Source organism: Clarias gariepinus, chromosome 11, assembly GCF_024256425.1.
Source record: "Clarias gariepinus isolate MV-2021 ecotype Netherlands chromosome 11, CGAR_prim_01v2, whole genome shotgun sequence".
Lineage (NCBI taxonomy): Eukaryota > Metazoa > Chordata > Actinopteri > Siluriformes > Clariidae > Clarias > Clarias gariepinus.
In genome coordinates, this window is record NC_071110.1 from 8,227,380 (window position 1) to 8,252,222 (window position 24,843).

A 24,843-nucleotide genomic window follows, 5' to 3' on the forward strand; every position below is an offset into this window, starting at 1 on the left:
GCGAGGATGATTAGCTGTCCTTCCTGTCTCCCTGTAGTGCTGTCTTAGGCGTCTCACAGTGCGGACATGGCACTTTATTGCCCTAGCCACATCAGCAGTCCTCATGCCTCCCTGCAGCATGCCTAATGCACGTTCATGCAGATGAGCAGGGACCCTGGGGATTTTTTTTTTTTTTTTTTTTTTACAGCCGGTAGACAAGACTCTTTAGTGTCCTGCGTTTTTAGAACTGTGACCTTAAATGCCTACTTTCTGTAAGCTGTTAAGATCTTAACCACCATTCCACAGGTGCATGTTAATTAATTGATTATGGTTAATTGAACATGCATGGAGATATATATATATATAGTATTAAATATACACAGGGTATATGGTTAACATTTATGAAGTGCTGAATGAAAGAACCATGTCAGTCTAGCAAACACATCAGCCCCACTGAACATACTGACTTTTCAAACCAGCCTTTACAACACATGAGGAAAGAGTTTTACTGTGTACTGTACGTGTTGAATATATATTTCTTAATGCATGTACATAGTGTTTCTCTGTCCATCTTGGGTCCACGAGGCGCCTGGTCAGTTTGCAAGTATAAGTAACTGCAGTGTTTATGCTTTCTTTCATCCTTGGAGTTAATATCGTCGGGCCGACGATTTCAAAACTGGGGGGTAGAATGTAACTGGTTAGGTATTCATTTTTATTGGGTTAACTGCTTTGGGGTTTTTCTTTGTTTTTCTTTGTTGGTATTTGACTCGTAAGAAGACGCGACTATTGCCATGGAGCGCCATTAGGCAATTGAGTGCACCTAAATGCAATTAGTGATTTGAGACATGCTGTGTGGCTTAATAAAAGTGTTTTCAGTAGCGTACAGCGATGCTCCTCCTGCCAACGTTCCTGTTCTATGGGCAGCAATATTGGTTTCTCTCTCTCCCTTTGCTTTTTGTTTCCGGTGAGTCGCCTGATCTATTCCCTTTTTTGCATAGTCACAAGTGTGTGCATGTGTACCGAGTGCTAGTAGCAGAAAGTTTATTATAGTCTAAAGGTCTCACTTAGGAAGTAAGAGTTTATTTCTGGGGAACACAAAATTGAGCGTATTGAAAGATGCCTTATTTGTGTTTTTTAAATTTTTTATTTGTGTTGCAGGTGCGGCCTGAGAGCACTAGCTGCTATTTCCTACGAAGCTTTTATATTGCTGTTTCATTTCTTTGTGTTCATGGTGGCACCACTGAATTAAAGTGTATTTTAAGAATATTTTAGCATGTTGTGTTGTAGATGTGTAGAAGTTATTGGGTCTTTTATTTTTGCTATTACATCCAATTTAACTCGTCTGTGATCAGGTTCATTGAGGCAGCATGTATAGTTAAGATTTGTTGTGATTTCTTCTCTTGTTAATTTTTGTCAGAGAATTCCACATGTTAACGTTTGGTTAGCTGTGATAATGAAGCTTAACAGAAAAGTGTTTTTTTCCGGAACGAATTATGCTCGTAATATTACGCTCTATATATGTACACTCACCTAAAGGATTATTAGGAACACCTGTTCAATTTCTAATTAATGCAATTATCTAATCAACCAATCAATGGCAGATGCTTCAATGCATTTAGGGGTGTGGTCCTGGTCAAGACAATCTCCTGAACTCCAAACTGAATGTCAGATTGGGAAAAAAAGGTGATTTAAGAAATTTTGAGCGTAGCATGGTTTTTGGTGCCAGACGGGCCGGTCTGAGTATTTCACAATCTGCTCAGTTACTGGGATTTTCACGCACAACCATTTCTAGAGTTTACAAAGAATGGTGTAAAAAGGGAAAAACATCCAGTATGCGGCAGTACTGTGCGCAAAAAATGCCTTGTTAATGCTAGAGGTCAAAGGAGAATGGGTCGACAGATTTAAGCTGATAAAAGAGCAACTTTGACTGAAATAACCACTTGTTACAACCGATGTATACAGCAAAGCATTTGTGAAGCCACAACACATCCAACCTTGAGGCGGATGGGCTACAACAGCAAAGGACCCCACTGGGTACCGCTCATCTCCACTACAGATAGGAAAAAAAAGCTACAATTTGCACGAGCATACCAAAATTGTACATTTGAAGACTTGAAAAATGTTGCCTGGTCTGATGAGTCTCGATTTCTGTTGAGACATTGTTAAGTTTTTCTAAAGTTACGTTTAGGAGAGGCGAGTTGCTCGGTCTGTCCGCTGTGCTTCGGTAAGCTTCTCTGGCGCCAGGAGAGACTCAGTCAAACACACACACATACACACACACGTTGTCTGTCAGGAAGGTCTTTGTTTATTAACAACAAAAGATGGGGTTTATATATGTTTGACCAAACGCCTGTGCCATAGACATATGTTACTACAAAGAACATGAAACATTGTAAATGTCCTGGTGAGATCCTGAAGAATCAAAGGAGAGGAAGATAGAGAGGTGTCCGTCCAGAGACAGATCACAAGATGTTGGCTCGAGTTAGGGGGAGAGGGGGAAGGAGACAGAGGGGGAAAGAAAGAGAGGGGGGAGAGAGACATAAAGAGAGTATGGGAAGGTGAGCGTGGGAGCGTTCAGACCTTAAGGAGCAGATGCAAGAGGAGACAGGAAGATGGCAGCAGGAAAGATTTAACGCGTTAATATCAGATCTATGAGGAAGAGAGCAAGAGAGTAGAAATAACTCCTTTATATAAAAAAATAATTCGAACAGTTACCGCCTTAAATTCTAAAAGAATTTGTGAATGTCAATAAGTTAACATAGCCAAAGATATTAACGTGAAGAAGCAGAGATTCATAATTAGTAAAGTCAGCAAGAATACTGATAAGAAGGATGATAAAGAGAATAGATAGAATAGATAGAACAGTTATAGAAAAGATGGTCAGGATTAAATCACTTCTAGAATCACAATTAGAAATTAAATTAACAGTACATAGGTCATCAGGCGCTGGCACAAAAAGTAAAATAAAATGTGGAAAAAGAGCTAATACAAAGTTGAACTCATATGTGTATGTGAAAAGATGAGAAGCGACAAGAGCCCCCTTTTGAGGTGTCTTCAGGACGTGTGTCGCTCCACTAGCCTCTCGGTGCGGGCTAGGAGACCTTCTTCACACGGCTGGCGTGAATCCACTGTGGCTGTGAATCTGTGAGAACAGCTGTGCGAGTCACTGCAATTACAGTTGTAGGTGTACTGTAGGCAGCGTCCCCCACCTTCCTGGGATTCAAACTTTTCACCAGCACTGTATCACCTGGGATGAAAGAATGAGTAGGCTTATCTGTAGGCAGAGGGAGAGAAGCAGAGACATTACCATGAACACTGTTCAGTTTTTCAATGAGTGCTTGCGTGTAATCGCCGACAATCACGTCCAGATCACCTGTAAGGGAAACACCAGGGTTACCTTTTACCCAAGGGGTGGGGAATGGTCATCCCATTATAATCTCAAATGGTGAAAGTTTGGTTGTAGAATTGGGTGTCATTTTAATTTCACAAAGCACAGACGGTAACAGGTCAACCCAGTTCTTACCTGTATCCATCATGGCTTTGGTCAACCTATCTTTGATTGTTCTGTTCATCCTTTCTACTACACTAGAACTTTGGGGATGGTAGGGAATGTAAAATTTCCAATCAATGCTTAAAAATTTACACAATTTTTGTGTCACTTTGGAGACGAAGGGCGTGCCATTATCACTGTCAATAGATGTTGGAATACCATATCTAGGAATGATTTCTTTAGCCAGAATTTTTACTACTATTGTTGCATTTTCTTTTGAGCATGGAAATGCTTCTACCCATTTAGAAAATCTGTCCACAATTACAAGCATGTATTTAGGATTTCTGACAGGTGGCATGTGTGTAAAGTCCATTTGTAAACATTGAAATGGTGCAATAGGCATCGGCAAGGCATCATGTTTAACATGTTGTCCTTGTGTATTTGCACGAGCACAGATCAAAAAGGAATCTAATAGAACAAGTGTAGCCTGTTTAATATTGCGAATTCAGAATCTGTCCTCGATCATACGGATTACCCCCCGTTTTGCGACATGTAAAATACCATGAAAATGTCATCAGATGCTGGAAGAGCTATAGGGCCAGTCTCATCCCGAATTAGCATATCGCTGCCAGGTGAACACTTGGTCAGGTGGACCAAAAATGTAGATCTTCGGGTGATGAATGGGTTTGCAAGAAGGCTATGTCAATGTCAGATGCCAAACTTGGGATGGAGACATGGGACGTCAGAGAGAATACTGTATCCATACAAACCTGTGGGGACAAAGGTGCTTCTTTGGCAACTTCATCAGCTAAACAGTTACCCAAAACCTCTTCAGAGTCACCAGGTGCATGACCCTTGACCTTCACTATAGCCAATTGTGAGGGAAGAAAACTAGCCTGTAAAAGATGAGAGACAAGATTAGCATGTGATAATGTCAGCATTGTCAAATGAACCTTCTCTTGGATAATGTCTCCACTGAAAAGAACCCTCCGTCCATCTAGCCAAATTGTTAATGAAAGGTTGAACAAAAATTCCAAATCCTTGATTATACATCCAATCATTAGGAGTGTAAGGGCCATATTTCATTCTTGTGATTTGTTGTTATGTTTATCTTATTTCAGTTTATTAGTTAAGCATTAAGCATTAAGTATCATACTTATAATTTGTATTGTGACATCATTTCATGAGTTGTTCTGTGACATCATCCCACAGTTATGTAGTTTCATGTCTATCACACGTTAGTTGTTGTTATAGAGACATGAAAGAATACAGAAAGGTGTGGAGCACACAAGCTTTTGACCGTGAAACTGTGTAACAAAAGACACGCGTCAGAACTTGTGAATAACATGCACGTACATGTAAAGTCAAAAGCTTTTCTCCGCTGCAAAAATAAAGATAAGTAATTTAAAAGTGTGAAGAGCGCGCGTGCGATTTCAAAAATGCGCATCGACTGCCAACGAGCAACCGAAAGCGATAAAAGGACTTGCCTGCTTTAAAATTCACTATGTCAGACGCAAGGACAACGCTGCTGTCGCCGAACCTGAGCATGTGATGGCGACGGACGACAAGGAAGCCGCAGACAAGCTTCACGAACTGAAGAACGCCAGAGAAGGCAAGTGGAGTCAATTGACTGCATTAACAGGTGAATTAGAGTTGCTTATGTACGATGCCTACAATCTGTATGACGTTGAAACCAAATACCATACGAAATACAAGGCGCTACTAGAGAACTTTGTTGAAAGCAATAGGGATGTGCGATTGCACTTAACCGAAGACGAACGCGAACATGATCGGCAAAACTGGTATATGTCTAAATTGCTGTGCGCCACAGAATTCAGGAAAAGGGTAGAGACGTTGATTACAGAAACTCAGAACCACTCTAAGCCGCCTCAAACACTCGACGACAGAGTTTTACCAGAAGACAGTGTGTCAATGGTGGAATCAAGGACGCTCGCGCCCAACAAGCACGGAAGCGTAGTGACGGCAGCATTCAAAAGGTCCTCAACATCTACAGCATCCTTAGCTCGGCTAAAACAGGCAGAAGCTGACAGAGCATCCTTGCTGGCTGAAGCAGCAATCTTAGCGTTAGAAATAGAGGAAGCACAATTCCAAGCACGATTAAAAGGTTAAAAAGGAAAGGCTGGAATTCGAAGCGAAGCTTGCATTGGTTAATGCAAAAATAAATGTGTATCAGGGTTGTGAAAAACGACAAGGTCCTGCAAGACAGGACGTGACCATCGAAACGCGTGGTGCATGCGCTCCCGAACAGGAACACACACCACCACGACCACAGTTCGGCAACGGAATACCTCGAACTGCCATCACGCCTCCGAGCAACCCACTTTAGCATGTCAGTGAGTGCCAAACCCATAATGTCAAGCACCCTAATGGAACGGCCCATCCAAGGTAACGAACACTCACTTTACAACACTGACATAGTGGAGCCTCAGGGTAGGATGCCACTTCAGGCAGATCTTACAGAAATGTTTGCGAAGAGTCAGAGGCAACTTTCCTTACCTCCGTGCAACGTTCCTTCATTCGATGGTGACCCTCTTGAATTCACGTCCTTTGTAAGAGCCTTTAAACATGTCATCGAAACCAAAACTGATAACAATCTGGATAGGCTTTTCTTTCTTGAGCAGTATACTAAAGGACAGCCTAGGGACCTAGTGACAAGCTGCCAGCTCATGCCAGAACATCGTGGTTACGCAGAAGCTATGAGACTGTTACATGACAAGTTTGGAAATAGACAAATAATCGCTGATGCAAAAGGCACTCAACTGGCCGGAAATAAAGTCAGAGGACAGAAAGTCGCTGACAACTTTCTCCCTGTTTCTAGTAAAATGTTACAATACCATATCAAGCATCGATTACATGGATGAGCTAGACAATGCTACCAACTTGAGGAGTATTGCCTCAAAACTGCCCTTCAAATTGTGTGAAAAATGGAGAAGCCACAAATATGAGTACAAGGAGCGCAATCAGAAAAGAACTAAGTTTGTGCAGCTGATGAAATTCGTAGAACGAGAAGCAAAGGTAATGTCCAGCCCACTTTTTGGAGACCTGAACGTTTTGACTAGAACGAAAACACCTCAACAAATCCCCTCCAGGATTCAAGCAAAACATGAAAAGAAAGAGAGGTAGCAGCTTTGCAACCGGCGTAAAACAGGTTGGTAAAAATCATAAAGAATCAATTACAGTAAAGAGTAATGGTGCATTAGTTATTAGTGCCTTTACTAAACCCTGTGCATCCTGTGCGAAAGATCATACCCTAGATGAATGCCACCAGTTTAACAATGAGACATATTGGACTTTCTAAAAAGGAATGGATTCTGCTTTGGCTGTTTAGTAAAAGGACACTTAAGCAAAGACTGCACAAAGAAAATTACATGTCAGTTGTGCTCAAAGAAACATCTTCGCATGCTGCACATTGCAGCACAAGACACAGCTCAAGCGATCGTAAAGGCTGACGAAACTGAACCAGTTCAAACACTGCCTGTTTCAGTGAGTCACGAAACGAGTGTGTGTACTGGGGCTGGAGATGACTGTATTCTCTCCATAGTACCTGTTAAAATAAATTCCAAAAAAGGTAACAAGACAGTAGAAGTATATGCTATATGTTAAGCACCATGAACGCGAGGAAACAAGTAGAAAGTTACGTGCTTACTGACCTAGAGGTTAGTAGTCTGGAAGAAAACACCTTTGTTGAACTCCCCAAAGTGTTCACACAAAAGAGTATCCCAGTCTCAGTGGAAAACATTCCACAACAGCACAACATCGATAAGTGGCCATACCTCAGCGAAGTAAAACTGCCTCACATTAATGCTGGAGTTGAAATTCTCATAGGTAACAAAGAGCACAGGCTCCTAGAACCATGGCGAGTAATTAACAGCAGGCACAATGGGCCATACGCAGTAAAGACCTCTCTTGGATGAACCATAAATGGACCTCTTCGAGAGTCGGTCGAGGAAGGCACATGTGACAATGAGCAAGTGAGCGTTGCAGTCAACAGATTTTCCATCGAAAGTGTAGAACAAATGCTGATACAACAGTACAACCATGATTTTTCTCAACGAAACTGTGATGACAAAGCTGAGTTGTCACAAGAGGACTATCAGTTTTTAGGCTCTGTAACTGACTCCTTGCAGTTCACTGACAATCACTTCTACATTGGCCTACCACTTAAGAAAGCAGCTATTCAAATGCCCAATAACCGAAGCGCAGCCATGCAGCGCGCACTGAACCTCAAACGGAAGTTTAAGCATAACCGCTCCTTTCACGAAGAGTATTTAAACTTCATGAACGACATGTTTGAAAAGGGTCATGCAGTCAAGGTCCCCACACCTCACCTAAGTCGACAAGACGGGCAAGTGTGGTACATACCTCACCATGGTGTATACCATCCTCAAAAGAAAAAGCTTAGGGTAGTCTTTGACTGTGCTGCCAGCTATCAGGGAATATCATTAAATAGCGAGCTTCTGCAGGGACCCGACCTGACAAACTCACTCATTGGAGTGCTCGCACGCTTTAGACAAGAGGAAGTTGCCATGATGGCAGATGTGGAAGCCATGTACTATCAGGTTAGAGTTCCAGAAAAGGACACAGACTTGTTGCGTTTCCTGTGGTGGCCGAATGGAGACGTGAGTCAGGACTTGGTTGATTATAAAATGGTCGTTCATTTGTTTGGTGCAAAGTCATCTCCAAGTGTAGCTAACTTCGCCCATAGGAAAACAGCAGAAGAAAACCGCAGCAATGCATCTGCCGAGGCAGTCAACACAGTACTTAAAAACTTTTATGTAGACGACTGCTTGAAGTCTGTCTCTAGTCATAGTCAAGCAGTTGCGCTATATAGTAATCTCACCAAACTGTGCGCAAGTGGAGGGTTTCACCTCACCAAGAGGGCAAGTAATAGTCGTACATTACTAACTTCCATCCCTGAGAGTGAAAGAATCAAAGACATGAGGGACTTGATTTGAGTAAAGACGCACTCACTGTTGAGAGAGCTCTAGGGGTGTTGTGGTGTATTAATTTAGACACGCTCAAGTTTAAGATTAGTTTAAAAGAGCGGCCTGTGACTAGAAGAGGAATCTTGTCAGTCACTAGTTCAATTAATGACCCCTTAGGCTTTCTTGCACCAGTCATACTGCCAGCTAAGATCTTAATGCAGCAGTTGTGTAAAGAGAGACTCGCTTGGGACGATGACATTCCTGAACAATTTATAAGAAGATGAAGGGCCTGGCTACACGATTTGCATCAACTGTCTGAGTTTAGTGTAGCAAGATGCGTAAAACCAGTTGACTTTGAAGTTACAACTACAGCACAACTTCACCACTTCTCAGATGCAAGTGAAATGGGATATGGAGTTGTCTCATATATTAGGTTAGTAAATGCTGATGGACTCACACACTGTGCAGTCATGATGGGGAATTCTCGCGTAGCGCCCCTGAAACAAACTACTATCCCCCGAATGGAATTGACAGCGGCAATGGTTGCTGTAAACAACGACAAAAAAAATGTTGAAAGGTCAACTGGAAATAGAACTGCTGGACTTTGTGTTTTGGACCGACAGCACAACTGTCTCGAGATACATTGTTAATGAAAAACTTCGCTTTAAAACCTTTGTCGCTAAGAGAATCTCCATCATACGAGAGTCAACCAAGCCACAGCAGTGGAGGAATGTCAACACTTCAAAAAACCCAGCTGACGCTGCTTCCAGAGGAGTTTCCTGTGAAAAATTCATGAAAAACAACAATTGGATCCATGGTCCCCCCTTTCTTAAAAAACCAGAGAGTAAATGGCCTGAGAACATTCACGATCTGTCGACGTAGGAGGATGACATTGAGATTAAACACTCAGCCTCAGTGAACCTCGTAAAGACTACAGAGAGCACAGATGCCGTGAGTAAACTGATTAACTATCACTCTGACTGGTATAAGTTAAAAAGATCCGTTGCCTGGATTCTTTGCGTTAAAGACATGCTTAAACAGAGAACAAAAATGATTAAGGGACGGGCAAACAACTCAATAACAGAAAACCATAAGTCTCTAACAATTAAGGACTTTACAATGGCAGAAAACGAAGTCATTAAGTTCATTCAAAACCAAAAATTCAAAGGCGAAATTTTCATGTTACAAAAGGGTAATGCATCCGTAAAAAGAAACAGTTGTCTCTCCAAACTAGATCCAGTACTGCAGGATGGAGTGCTAAGAGTTGGAGGACGTCTTGGTAGGTCTGTAATGCCTGAGCATGCAAACACCCTGTCATTATACCCAAAGACTCACACATTACAACTTTAATCTTAAGAAACACTCACGAACAGGTCGGACATTGTGGAAGGAATTATATGCTTTCAAAATTGCGGCAGAAATACTGGATTCCGACTGCAAATTCCCTTGTGAGAAAGTTTCTGTCCAGTTGTGTGAAATGCAAAAAGATCAGAGCAAAGCATAGTGAACAAAAAATGTCAGAACTGCCACGTGATAGAATAACACCAGATCACCCACCGTTCACTAACGTAGGGGTAGACTATTTTGTACCCTTCGAGGTTAAACAGGGTAGAAGTAATGTTAAAAGATATGGCGTATTGTTTACTTGTCTGACAACAAGAGCCGTGCACATTGAAGTCGCGCAGTCATTAGATAAAGACTCCTGCTTAAATGCTATTCGACGCTTCATGTGCAGAAGAGGCCAGGTGTCAGTTATGAAAAGTGATAATGAAACAAACTTCATAGGCGCTGAGACTGAATTTGCGTAAAGCTATGCAACAGTGGAATCAGTCAAAAATGTAAGGTGTCCTCATGCAAAAGGGGATACAATGGATGTTTAATCCTCCTGCTGGGTCTCACTTCGGTGGAATATGGGAAAGGCAGATAAGGTCAGTAAAAAAAATCTTAAGGTCTGTACTAAAAGAACAAACACTAAACGATGAGAGCTTGCATACATTCCTGTGTGAGGTGGAAGCTATAATGAATGACCGTCCCCTTACCACCGCTACAGACGATCCCACAGACCTGGAGCCCCTGACACCTAACCACCTGCTGCTGATGAAAAAACAGCCAAACTTGCCTCCTGGACTTTTCAAAAAGGAGGACACTTACACACGTCGCAAATGGAAGCAAATTCAGTACCTTGCCGACCTATTCTGGAAGCGATGGTTGCGTGAATACTTGCCCTTGCTTCAGGAGCGCCAAAAATGGTCTCAGGTGAGAAAAAACCTCACGATCTGAGACGTAGTTCTATAATTGATAAGTCTTCTCCAAGAAATTCATGGGTCGTCGGACGGATCACGAAAGTGTTCCCTGATAAAAAAGGACTTGTGAGACGTGTACTGGTTAAAACAAAAACCAGCACCCTGGAAAGACCCATCGATAAGCTGTGCCTGATATGTAAAATGGACTGTTAATTACCTTATAAAGTAGTCATATAAGTCTGCGTACCAAATGAATGATAGTAGTTATTCATTTGGTGCACAGCGAAATATGAATACCTTAAGTTAAACCGTTAACAAATGTTTAAAGTGTTAAGAAAGTTAATTAAAATTTTAATCCAATAGTAAATGTTGTGGCCCAATTGTAAAAAAAAAAAAAGGAAAAAACAACAAAACAAAAAAATGTGTGTAATTGTCAGTCTTCCTGCCTGTCAATTAGGGGGCTGGAAATTTAAGGGCCATATTTTATTCTTGTGATTTGTTATGTTTATCTTATTTCAGTTTATTAGTTAGGCATTAAGCATTAAGTATCATACTTATAATTTGTATTGTGACATCATTTCATGAGTTGTTCTGTGACATCATCCCACAGTTATGTAGTTTCATGTCTATCACACGTTAGTTGTTGTTGTTGTAGAGACACGGAAGGATACAGAAAGGTGTGGAGCACACAAGCTTTTGACCGTGTGACAGTAAGCTAAAAGGAATACAGTAAAATGAGTTGTAGTAACTGTAATCTATCGAAGCTACAGAACAGAGCAAGCGACTTGTCGTGACTACAGTGGATTTATGCAAGAAACTGTAACAACTGTTGTACTTTGATGTTGAAAAAAAACAAGAGACAAAGAAATCAACGAAACGTCTGAAGTCGTCAGTAAAACTGTGTAACAAAAGACACGCGTCAGAACTTGTGAATAACATGCACGTACAAGGAGTAAGAGACTGTTTAAAACGACCATTACCCATTTTGTTAGTAAGTTTCAGTTAGTAAACAAACCAGGCTTATCGAAGTTAAGCGGACACTTTAAGCTTTTTTTTTTTTTTTTTAATTACGGGTGGTGTGACGTTCCAACAGAGTGTATCAGAATCTATTTGAAACTGAAGAATACTGTAATTTATAAGTGTATTATCAAAATGTACAATATCTCCGTGTTCCTGATAACAAATCTCACGTGCCTCTACACATTTGGAGATTATCCACACATTTATCAAATACCAATATAGTGAATTAATAAGGCATTCGGCCAATCTACCCTGTTTCTGAGAACACTCTCAGAAAAATTAACGACAGGTGCGCCGAGCTGAGTCCACACGCCTCTACGTCAGGAAAACAATAAAACTTATGCACATCCCACGTGTATAACTGCAACTACACGCCGCTCCCTGTTCCAAAGAACAATCTATGGAATATGGCTATAACCAATTAATTTATTTATTTTCTAACCACGCGCCTCTACGCCAGGGCCAGCATATACACAATGAGCACGCTACAAATGCCTCACTAAATTACTAATATTGTAATGCATAAATTACATCAACAACAAAACTTACTGAACGTAAAACTTTTTAAAACACACCCAAAATAGCGCGTCTCCTCTAATGGGACGTGGTTTGATGACGTAGGTACCCGCGACGACAGCGCTGTGTATGTTTTTGGCTTATTGCTAACAACACCAGTGCAGTTTCAGTTAAACACCTAGTTTTATCTATATCTTTCAATTATTACAATCACTACAGCCGCTGTAATTTTAATCACTAAATCATCACGAGTAATGCCAAAAACAATGCGAGACAAAAACAAATTAACACGCATAAAGTATCTTTTTCCAAAATATACCTCAAATATATGCCAATTTACTATGTAAAATGAACTATTGGTTCAAAAACTTTTCTGGCCAAGAAAGGAAGTACAAGTGCAAAAATAATGCTTAACTTACCTTCCTGGAGAGAAAAGGTTAGACGAGCCCCCAGATTGTAAAGTTTTTCTAAAGTTTCCTCAGATCTATGAGGAAGAGAGCAAGAGAGTAAAAATAACTCCTTTATATATAAAATAATTCTAACAGACATTCAGAGGGTAGAGTCAGAATTTGGCGTAAAGAGAACGAGAACATAGATCCATCATGCATTGTTACCACTGTGCAGACTGCTGGTGGTGGTGTAATGGTGTGGGGGATGTTTTCTTGGCACACTTTGGGCCCCATATTGCCAGTTGGGCTACCTGAGCATTGCTTTTTGACCATGTCCATCCCTTTATGACCACCATGTACCTATCCTCTGATAACTACTTCCAGCAGGATAATGCACCATGTCACAAAGCTCGAATAATTTCAAATTGGTTTCTTGAACATGACAATGAGTTCACTGTACCTAAATGGCCCCCACAGTCACCAGATCTCAACCCAATAGAGCATCTTTGGGACGTGGTGGAACGGAAGCTTCATGCCCTGGATGTGCATCCCACAAATCTCCATCAACCTCAAAATGCTATCCTATCAATACGGGCCAACATTTTTAAAGAATGCTTTCAGCACCTTGTTGAATCAATGCCACGTAGAATTAAGGCAGTTCTGAAGGCGAAAGGGGGTCAAACACCGTATTAGTATGGTGTTCCTAATAATCCTTTAGGTGAGTGTGTGTGTATGTATGTATATACTGTATATATATATATATATATATATATATATATATATATATATATATTAAGGTATATATTTGAATGTTTTCCAATTTATCACTTTTAATACATAATAAAATATTTTTTTATATATAATATAAAAAATAAAAAACATAATTAAGTGGTATAATAAATTCATACAATGGCAGTTGTGTTGTAATTACATCACTTTCTGAGCCATCCCATGATAAACTATAATTTGCATCTCTATAAATAATGGATACACACAAGTGTAACCAACAGAACAACACAGATAAGGTAAGAGTAAATTTTACTTTGAACCTAAATTTAAATTTGAACCTTATTTTGATGGTAAACCATTAAAAGTGTTGTAAGTGCAATTTATCCTTTAATATATATATATATATATATATATATATATATATATATATATATATATATATATATATATATATATATATATATATATTTCATTATGGCTGTCATTTCAGGTTGGAAAGAACATAAGCAGTTTAATAATCTACTTCATCATGAGTCTATTTAACACCAGTTTACTACAAAATGCATCATTTGTGCATCCAGAGTACTTTTTTATCATTGGATTTTCTGGATTACCTTTTAGCCAGTACTACTTTGTTTTTTTAATTTTTGTCTATATTACCTCACTGTGTGGAAACTCACTTGTACTTTACATAATATTAGTTGACAAAAGTCTGCATGTTCCAAAATACATGGGGATCTTTAACTTGGCTCTTTCAGAATTTGGTGAAGCAAATGCATTGACCCCTTACCTTTTTAGGACTTTTCTTTTTAACTCCCAGTATATATCCTATGATGCTTGTTTGACCAATATGTTTTTTACTTATTTCTTTGCGGGTGGACAGTATTTATCTCTTGTTGTCATGGCATATGATCGCTTTATTGCCATTTGCTTACCTTTGAGATATCATGCTATTGTAAATAACTCCTTTATGGTAGTAACTTTAACAGCAATATGGATAATTAATTTTATTATAGTTGCCACCATGGTGGGTTTAATTACACGGCTTTCATTTTGTAAATCTAATAAGATAAATAGCTTTTTTTGTGACCATGCACCAATTTATACAATAGCTTGTAATGACAATAGCTTGAATTACTTAATAGGAAGCATTGCTATTACAGTGTACCTCTATGTACCTTTGACTGCCATAACCTTGTCATATGTAGGCATTCTACTGGCCTTAATTAAGATTACAACTTGGGATGGTCGTCTTAAGGCATTTAAAACATGTGTGTCTCATCTCTTGGTAGTAGCAATATTTTTTATTCCTACATCAATTACAAATCTTGCAGATGCAATATACGCTCTTCCTCCTAACGCTAGGATAATTAATATTTCCCTATCAGTAGCAATCCCACCAATGTTAAATCCTATCATTTATGTTTTGAACACAAAGGAATTCAGACGCTTCATTATAAAAATGTTAAAAAAGAAAGCATCAGTTTCCCAGTTGCAGGCTTCAGCAATGTAAAACCAAACATTTTTAGTCTTTCAATGGTCTTTAAGGGTCATGTCTGCAAAGGACCAGTGTGTCCAAATTTCGTTCCAGTCAATTAGGAGTCACACCTGAAGGAACTCTTATTCAAATCATTTTGTGCAGTAATTAATTATGCTTAGAGTTTGTGGATGTGTGTGTATGTGTGTATACAAAACATAGAGCTGTATAAATGTCACATGAAAGTAGGAAAAAGTATAGTATTGTATTTTTGTGTTTTTCTAAGCCATCAACTTAAATGAGCCTTTTGCATTGTATTCATATTCTACAATTCTGTATTGTTTTATGCAATACTTTAGAGCGGGTGAGGTGTTGAGACCAAAAGGAACAATAAATTTAGAAGGTCCAGACTGAGACAGTCTGAGTCTCAGAAACCAGTTCTACTAGAAAAAATAAATAGGAATAGGATATATTTGTTTCCCAGTGAGAGTTTGGATTCCTGCTCTGATACACTGCTTTAAATGGCAAATATATGGACACATATCCATAACATGTAAGGGAAAACAGAGGTGTCCAAAGTGTGGAGGTGAACACACATTTGATAAATTTAATATTAGATAAAATTTGCATCTCTATAAATAATGGATACACACAAGTATAACCAACAGAACAACACAGTATACATTGGGTAAATAGAAGGTAAGAGTAAATTTAACTTTGAACCTAACTTTAAATTTGAACCTTATTTTGATGGTAAACCATTAAAAGTGTTGTAAGTGCATTTGTCTTTATATATATATATATATATATATATATATATATATATATATATATATATATATATATATATATATATATCATTATGGCTGTCATTTCAGGTTGGAAAGAACATAAGCAGTTTAATAATCTACTTCATCATGAGTCTATTTAACACCAGTTTACTACAAAATGCATCATTTGTGCATCCAGAGTACTTTTTTATCATTGGATTTTCTGGATTACCTTTTAGCCAATACTACTTTGTTTTTGTCTATATTACCTCACTGTGTGGAAACTCACTTGTCCTTTACATAATATTAGTTGACAAAAGTCTGCATGTTCCAAAATACATGGGGATCTTTAACTTGGCTCTTTCAGAATTTGGTGAAGCAAATGCATTGACCCCTTACCTTTTTAGGACTTTTCTTTTTAACTCCCAGTACATATCCTATGATGCTTGTTTGACCAATATGTTTTTACTTATTTCTTTGCGGGTGGACAGTATTTATCTCTTGTTGACATGGCATATAATCGCTTAATTGCCACTTGTTTACCTTTGAGATATCATGCTATTGTGAATAACTCCTTTATGGTAGTAACTTTAAGAGCAATATGGATAATTAATTTTATTATAGTTGCCACCATGGTGGGTTTAATTACACAGCTTTCATTTTGTAAATCTAATGAGATAAATAGCTTTTTTTGTGACCATGCACCAATTCATACAATAGCTTGTAATGACAATAGCTTGAATTACTTAATAGAAAGCATTGCTATTACAGTGTGCCTCTATGTACCTTTGACTGCCATAACCTTGTCATATGTAGGCATGCTACTGGCCTTAATTAAGATTACAACTTGGGATGGTCGTCTTAAGGCATTTAAAACATGTGTGTCTCATCTCTTGGTAGTAGCAATATTTTTTATTCCTACATCAATTACAAATCTTGCAGATGCAATATACGCTCTTTCTTCTAATGCTAGGATAATTAATATTTCCCTATCAGTAGCAATTCCACCAATGTTAAATCCTATTATTTATGTTTTGAACACAAAGGAATTTAGACGCTTCATTATAAAAATCAGGAGTCACACCTGAAGGAACTCTTATTCAAATCATTTCATGCTGTAATTAATTATGCTTAGATTTTGTGGATGTTTGTGTGTGTGTGTGTGTGTGTGTGTGTGTGTGTGTGTGTGTGTTTGCTTTGAATGGCAAAGATATGGACACATAGCCATAACATGTAAGGGAAAACAGAGGTGTCCAAAGTGTGGAGGTGAACACACATTTGATAAATTTAATAATGCACGAGTTAAATGCTGCAAGTGTGAACTGTATAATAAAGTTTGGAAGAAAGGACCAATTCAAACAAACCAACCATGCATTATACCACCAAAAACTAAAAGGAAAGGGTGCACCGAAACCAATAAAGAAAACAATATTTACAAAATATATACTATAACAAACAGAATGGGTGTGATTGTGTAAAATGTCCAAAGTCCAGGTTATTGCAAGCGTGAAAGAGAGAGTGGAATCGGTCTCACCGAAAATGATGGTATAATCCCAAGAGGCCGGTGGTGGAGTTAAAGAGTTTTGGCGAAGCAGTCCCGTCGTTGGTTATCCCGATGTAATGGAAAATCTGCAGGGCACAGTCCTCGTCTGTCTCTCAGTAAACTCTGTAATAATGAAAAGCATTCCAGCGTGCTGTACCTCCTTACTCCCTCCCCGAGTCCTTACCCGGGCCGGCTTTCTATCAGGGTCATATGACCAAGTGCGTCACTGTCTTCCCGAGCTGACCAGAAACACTGTCTCGTGAGGGTTCAAGCGGGAACAATACACATACTCATAGAGGCACAAAAGCTTTTAGGGCGCAATTAATAAGGCACCACAGCTTATTTTTAACATAGTGCCAGCTTACTCTCGCCCTATACAAGTGTCCATTATGTGGCGGTGCTATATAAACCCCCCTCTCCCCAGCTTCCAGCGTATGAGGAGAGCGTCCTTATTAACACATAAAAAAGACCACATTATGTTAAAGATTATGGTGGGTTGCTCCATGCCGTGTAATTTATTGGCCCTTTTTTCATTTTAAATTTTTGCTGGTCCCTCCCACTTGGGCGCTAGCTTAGCAGAGTATTTTGCCCAGTGGCATGTGCGTTTTGTGCCGCCAGGAATTCCTGGAGCTGGCCTTATTGGCTTACTTACTCTCGGCGTGTTAGGTTTCTTCCTCCGCTTGGTCTCTTGTGTTATGATGGATAGAAGTTGCTGCTTGGTCAGGAGTGGGTGGACAGTCAATGCATCAACCCAATGGGCCTGGGAGGGGGTCGCCCCATGATAGCTCTGCTGGTGTTGTCCCGGGGTTTCACGATGGGCAGAGCTAAGCGCATTGACGAATTCCCATACATCCTTGCACACGAAGGGCCACCAGACGCCATCTAACAGCCCTATCAGGGTGTTTTAAGCTGTCCCCTGTGGCCGCCTGATGGATATGTATGGTACTGGCGCAAGAACTGCTGGGTTAAAGACTGCGGGATCACCAGTTAGGCCCTTTCCCCTTGCGTTACCATAGCTCTTTGATATAGCGCCCCCTGATGTTGTACAAAAGCGCTCCTCTGGCTCGGCGTCTTCCCAGGGTACTCTCCAGCAGCCAGTTGAGCTATTTGTCGGTCGTCCTGCTGGGCTTGCGCTATCTTCTCAAGGGCGCTGGGCAAGCCAGCTATATGCGGCAAGCTGTGAAAATGCCCTTCATTACCTGTAGGGGGCAGTCGTGTTTCAGTCTGAAGTATTGTGTGTCTACTGAAGCCGAAAATGTGTTATGTGTTATGTCTCTTAGGCGGCCATTGACATCAAGCAACAGAGCTCATACACGTGTCAAGCTCAAACTGTAAATACTAATATGTATTTATTTTTCATTTTCCTTTTTCCTTCAATAATGATACTTCTTTAAGTGTGCTTTCCCCATTCAGTATTATTATTAGTAGTAGTAGTATTAGTGCTCCCACTGTATTATTATTATTATTCCTATTATTATTGAAACTTATTATTATTATGTGTATACTTCCGAATAGTTCCGGTTCCGGGACGAGAACGCTGTGCTGCCGCTTCGTACCTGGATTGTTTGTTTTTTTTGTTTGTTTGCGCTGTTTGTTTACTGCTTAGTATTTGGAGGTGCTGTTTCCTATTTAGTCTGCTGTTTTTGGTGAAGTGGCAGCTTAGGGGCTAGCGTTGTTTTTGCCCGTGTCAGGCAGTTTCTGCCTGTGTCTGGCTCTCACTTGCTCAATACTATAATGTCTTGGGCAATGTTTTTTCTTTTTTTCCTTCTTTTCTGCTCTCTTTTTTGCCTTATTTTGCACCTCGCCTTCGTAATGGATATTGGATATTTACCATCACAGCTAAGGGCCTTGAACTGCCATCTGCGTCTTGATTCTATGACGTATGAGCACTGCCAGAGTTTAGGGATTCTCCAGCGCCCACGGTACATCCACCGCTCATGGCGTGTGTTCAGAAGTACCTTTTGCTCTAAGCCCAAAACCCTTCCATGCATCTGGACTATCTATAAATGATCTGCTTACAAACAACCTCCTGCTGGTCGTACTGTACATCGCTCTCTAATTTATCTTACTGGTACTCAGCATCGTTCTGCGAATCTGAATTCTGTACATCGTCACTTTGCACTTCTGAACTGTCGGTCAATAACGGACAAAGCCCCTTATCTCAATGAAATTATCACTGACAATAAGCTTGATATTTTTCTTTTCACTGAAACCTGGCAAGCTCCGGAGGACTTTATTCAGTTAAATCTTCTTGCACCTGATGGATATAAGTATTTCACCCGACCTCGACTGCATGGCAAAGGGGGTGGTCTTGCTGTCATTTACCAGGAAAATCTTCATCTGAAACAACTTGATTTTCACAATACAAATTCATTTGAATACATTGTTTTGAAAGCTGACTGTCTCACAATCATCTTACTCTACCGTCCTCCCGAAGCCCTGTCTAGCTTTTTTTTCTGAACTCAGTGAACTGTTAACCCTTTCTTGCTCATTGTCATCTCCTATTCTTCTGCTAGGTGACTTCAATATTTATTTTGATACAGTTTGCCCCAACACCACCCAATTACTGTCTGTTTTTGAATGTTTTAATTTGACACAGCATGTTCGCGTTCCTACTTATACACATGGTCATACCCTTGATCTAATATGTACTTCAAGAGGGGACATCACATCCATTTCTGCTTCTGACACCGGTATTTCTGACCATAAACTCCTTGATTTTAGCCTCAATCTGCCGATGCACTCTAAATGCCTTAAAACTGTTATTTTATATCGTAATTTTGAAGCAATTGACACTGTATCATTTTGTACTTCTATTGTCTCTTCAAATCTTCCTGATGTCATTGATAGTTCTTCTCTATCCATGATACTATCTAATTACAATGCTACAATTTCTAAAATCCTACAGCAGTATGCTCCAATTAAGACCAGAGATGTCCCTGCCACGCACGCTTCTCCTTGGTATACCCCTAAGCTCCGTTTTCTTAAGGCTACTGGCAGACGGCTTGAACGTCTTTACAGGAAAACCGGTCTTACTGTTCACTATTTGGCTTTTCTAGATCAAACTGAAAGTGGTCTAAATGGTATAAATCCGCTCTCTTCTCAGCCCGCTCTAACTTTATCTCTGCCACAATCAATGAATCGAGCAACAGGCCAAAAGCATTATTTAATACGATAAATAAACTTACCAACTGCCAACCTCAGGATGCTCTAGTATCTAATGAGTTTTGCTGCTCTTTTTTGGATTATTTGCTTGAGAAGACTAATGCTGTCTACCAATGTTTCCCTACTAATACAGAGCTCAGCCATCCAACAAATCTATTACGTCAGTCTCTGTCTTGTTTTTCTCTGACGACCCCAGATTCTGTCTTTAAGCTAATCCTTAAATCCAACTCTTCATTCTGTCACCTTGATCCTGCTCCTACTTTTCTTCTGAAACTTTGTTACTCTGCCATTTCTGCACCTATTTCTCATTTCATTAACACATCTCTTACCTCTGCTTCATTTCCTTTGCCACTAAAAACTGCTACAGTTACACCTGTGCTCAAGAAACCCAACCTTGACTCCTCAGTCTTATCTAACTATCGTCCCATTTCTAATTTACCTTTCATATCCAAATTACTGGAAAGTACTGTTGCTGCCCAACTCCAGTCTTATCTAGTTTATAATAATCTCCATAATAAAAAGACAATTTTTTAGCCTGGTTTTTGCCCCCTCCATAGTACCATAACTGCACTTGTCTAGGTAGTGAATGATCTCCTTCTTTTTTGTGATTCTGGTTCCTTGTCTATACTGCTGCTACTTGATCTCAGCTCTGCCTTCAATACGGTTTTTCATGATTTGCTTATTTCTCATCTCTCTGGTCTGGGTATCTCTGGTACTGCTCTTTCTTGGTTTTCTTCCTATTTCTCAGATAGACAATTTTATATTTCTGTTAAGGATTTTCGATCGCCCACCGTCCCACTGAAGCGAGGTGTTCCCCAGGGATCTGTTCTTGGCCCATTATTATTCACAATTTACATAATCCCACTCGGTCTGATCCTAGAACGTCATGGTCTTAACTATCACTTATCTGCACACCTACTCCATCTGCCCAAATTGACAAAATCTCTGCTTGCGTGAAGGACATTAGAGATTGGCTTAACTTAAACTTTCTGAAACTTACCATGGACAAAACTGAAATAATTTTCATCGGAACCCCAGCACTCACCAGCAACATCTCCACCAATTTCACCTGTGAGATTGCTGGCTCTTACATTAAAACATCTACTTCTGTCAAAAATTTTGGAGTAATCTTTGACTCCGTAATGCTCTTTTAATTGGTCTACCTGCCAGCTCCATCTCCAGATTACAATATATTTAAAACTCTGCAGCTAGAATACTCACTCATAACAAACGCTCTGCTCATACAACCCCTCTTCAATGGGCGGCAGATGATTCAGTGCTATCGCTTCCAAACTTTGGAACTCTTTACCTCACTCTCTCCGTTCTGTTAACAAAATCTCCATATTTAAATCTCTACTCAAAACTCATTTCAGAATGTTACACTTGAATCCACCTGTCCTCTGCATGTTTTTTTTCCTTTCTCTTTCCTCATTGTAAAGTGTCCTTGAGCTCTGAAGGTTAGCTCTAAAAATTATTATTATTATTATTATTATTATTATTATTATTATTATTAATGCACCGGCGCGTGTGCAAAAAGATGAAGTACAACTAATAATACAAAAATGCATGATATGTTAGCCTTAAACAATATTGTTTTATTGTGTTTATGCACTTTAAATATACACTAAACAATAAACACTGCCTTGTGCAAAGTGAAAGTGAGTTGCGTGTGCTGCTTTTTGATCAAAAGGCTGATAAACGCATTCGCAGATATAAGCAGATTTATCGATGAAACAAACACAAAAAAAATGTGCTACGCTGAATACAATGCGACAGCACGCAGAATCCCCGGGCTTTGACTGAGCTTCCTCTATTTATTAGTAAAAAAAATCCTGCTGTTTTTTCGTAAACACGTTGGTGGGTTGTTTATGCTGGGTCAAAATTCTGTATTATTTCGGGTACTTTGATCACACTGTTGGGTTGCTTTTGCTATGAATACTAAAAGTGCTGCATGATTAAACTCAATGCAAAAAAACGGAAAAATAAACTTCTTTGTTTCCTCCCTTTTGTTCCCGGGTATATGCAGTAAACCCATGGGTGAACACGATGATTTAAGAATTTAATTGAACATAAATATATATAAGTGGCATTTTAATTAAAATCCATCATTTTAATGGTTAGTGATTGGTGCATGGGTGTCAACTCGCACGTTCTGTAATATTCCATTGTCATTTATACTGCCATTGTTTTAAAGCCCTTTACTAAAGCATTCTTTGGTTAGTTAGTAAGTAAGTAAGTAAGTAAGTAAGTAAGTAAGCAAATAAAAGAGATAATAATAAATAGTTTTAAATGGTACTTCAGCATAGTAAAAGTACCCTAGCATGAGTTTATATATAATGAAAATATAATGTATGAAGAAAATCTAATTTATATATTTGTGTTTAATTAAATTTTTAACATTTCAATGGTAAGTGGTTGTTGCAGACATTCACACTATTTTTGGGGAAGAGCTTGGCTTGTACAGGCCACTTTACACTAATCAGCAGTCAGCGCTCCGCTGTAACCAGCAGATCAAAGGAGCAGTTATCGGCTATGACACGTAGACTTTTGAGTTTGGAGGCCAAAGTTGGTTGGTTGGTTGGAAGTTTAAAGGAGAAGATAACGTCACAAACACGCATACACACCTACAGTACAGTATGATACGTGTGGGCGGACACACATAAACTCTCAGTGCACACACACACACACACACACACAAACTCTCCGTGAACACACACACAAACGCTTCACTTCGTAATACACCTGGCTATTAATAAAAATAAATATTTATGCCTAAAAAATATGTTTTAAAATTCATTCATCGGCGTGTATAAACCCGCGGCTCACACTTTCACTTAACAAAAGACAGCGTTTTGGTTAAAAGGATGATAAACGAGTGCGATTTATCGATAAAAATGCAGACATATCCCCCTCCAGAAAAACAACAAACACAAATATATGGGCTACTCGATAGATAAACGCTGACTTTTCCAACACGCCACCGCGCTACGATGTGAGACGATTTATTCAAGTCATAAATAACACATAGTAAGCATATTACGACTGTCCATACAGTAAATAAAAAGTATCAAATTCAACTATTAACCCTGATTCAGTTGCTATCATTAACCATTTTTATTTATTTATTTTATCTATTTTATCTATTTTAGCTGGAAACGTCCGCTCTCTTCTTAATTCATCTAAAAAAAAAACTACAGTATTTGCCAACAGCGCACACAGTTTGATAAATTTACACCTATCGTGAATGAAAAGTGAGAAGAGATTCAGTAGAATCTTCTGACACTATGCTTGCTCTGAAGGACTATACTCGACAAGAATATAGAGGATAAGAATCATATTTATAATAAGATAATTCATTAAATAATTAAATTATCAAGTAAGGACTTAATATGAAAGCCAGACCAAATTTCTCAGTCACTGCTGAGGTAGTTAAATATACTTATACTGTAGATACGTAAGTTACATTTTAAAAAGTACAATTGCAAGTAAATTACAAACTGCATGTAATGTAAAATGTAAATAAAACAGTATTAGACACAAATATATAATATGGTAGTGTATAAAATGAAAAAGCTAATTGAGTGCTCAAATGTAAAGCAAACAGAATTATTCATTTATTCTGTATATTTGACTTTATTCAGCCATTTAAGTTATATGAAAAATAACGTGCCTACCAGCCCACTATTATTTTCTGTTCAAATTTAATGATACAAAAGTAAATAATTTTTAATAAAGTTAGCCTAATACAATATTGTTTCCAATGCTGAAGCAAACATGATTTTGTTTTAGGCTATTCGCTGAATACAACATGACAGCGCGCTCCGACACCCAAAGAAACCAGTAACTGTAACCCCTCTTCTCATCTTTCATTCACAATAGGTATGAAGATATCAAACCGGTTTCGCTGATGGGGGAATTCACAGAAATTGGGGGTTTAAAACTATTTAACAAGACCGAGCAGACGTCTCTGCCTAAAATGTATTTTGCCTGCAAAACATAAAAATATTCTATATTTAATAAAACTGTATTTAAACAAAATTGTGTATTTTCCTTATCTAATATCGCTTCCAGGACATTGTTGTCCAAACGTTGTATGTATGTGGAAAACAGTGAAACCTAAGGACAAATAAAGGAATGTACAAAACATTAACACCTTTACCGTATTCAAATGAATTAAGGGGTTCTGCATTATGTTTCAAGACATCCTTAATTTACATTTTTCTGCTAATTATATTGTTACAGGGTGCGGGCCGCACCAAGAGATGTTTTACTGATTATAAGATGCCTGACGCAGGGCTTTAGAAGGGGGGTTAAGTGAAATAGGAGTTGTTGTGAGTGGGTATGACAGACACAGGAAGACCTTTCCGTTAGCATGGTATTATTAATTAAGAAATTTAAAAGGAAAGCAAAAGAAAACTGAAAACACAAAATATAGAGCTCCGCCGTCTATGCGAGAACGGACAGGATTCTGGAAAATAAAAAAACAAAAAACTAAAGATGCTCTCGGGGCTTATGCCCTTACCGAGGATTTATAGTAGTAAGAGAGAGAGTAGAGTTTGTGCTTTGTGCACTTTAA

General features: G+C 39.0%; 1 protein-coding gene and 1 pseudogene across 1 annotated transcript; both read left to right on the top strand.

Annotated features, from left to right (window-relative positions):
- The first annotated feature begins 13,760 nt into the window (after positions 1 to 13,760).
- On the top strand, positions 13,761 to 14,825 carry LOC128533278 (olfactory receptor 10A2-like). The gene has a single exon (XM_053507524.1). The coding sequence runs from the start codon at positions 13,842 to 13,844 to the stop codon at positions 14,823 to 14,825; it is 984 nt and encodes a 327-aa protein (XP_053363499.1). The 5' UTR covers positions 13,761 to 13,841.
- An 881-nt stretch (positions 14,826 to 15,706) lies between these two features.
- Positions 15,707 to 16,647, top strand: LOC128533279 (olfactory receptor 10A3-like; annotated as a pseudogene).
- Positions 16,648 to 24,843: the final 8,196 nt, after the last annotated feature.

What these genes read in the sequence shown, in the direction of transcription:
- LOC128533278 (XM_053507524.1), top strand. Translation starts at nt 13,842, where the DNA reads ATGAGTCTATTTAACACCAGTTTACTACAAAATGCATCATTTGTGCAT.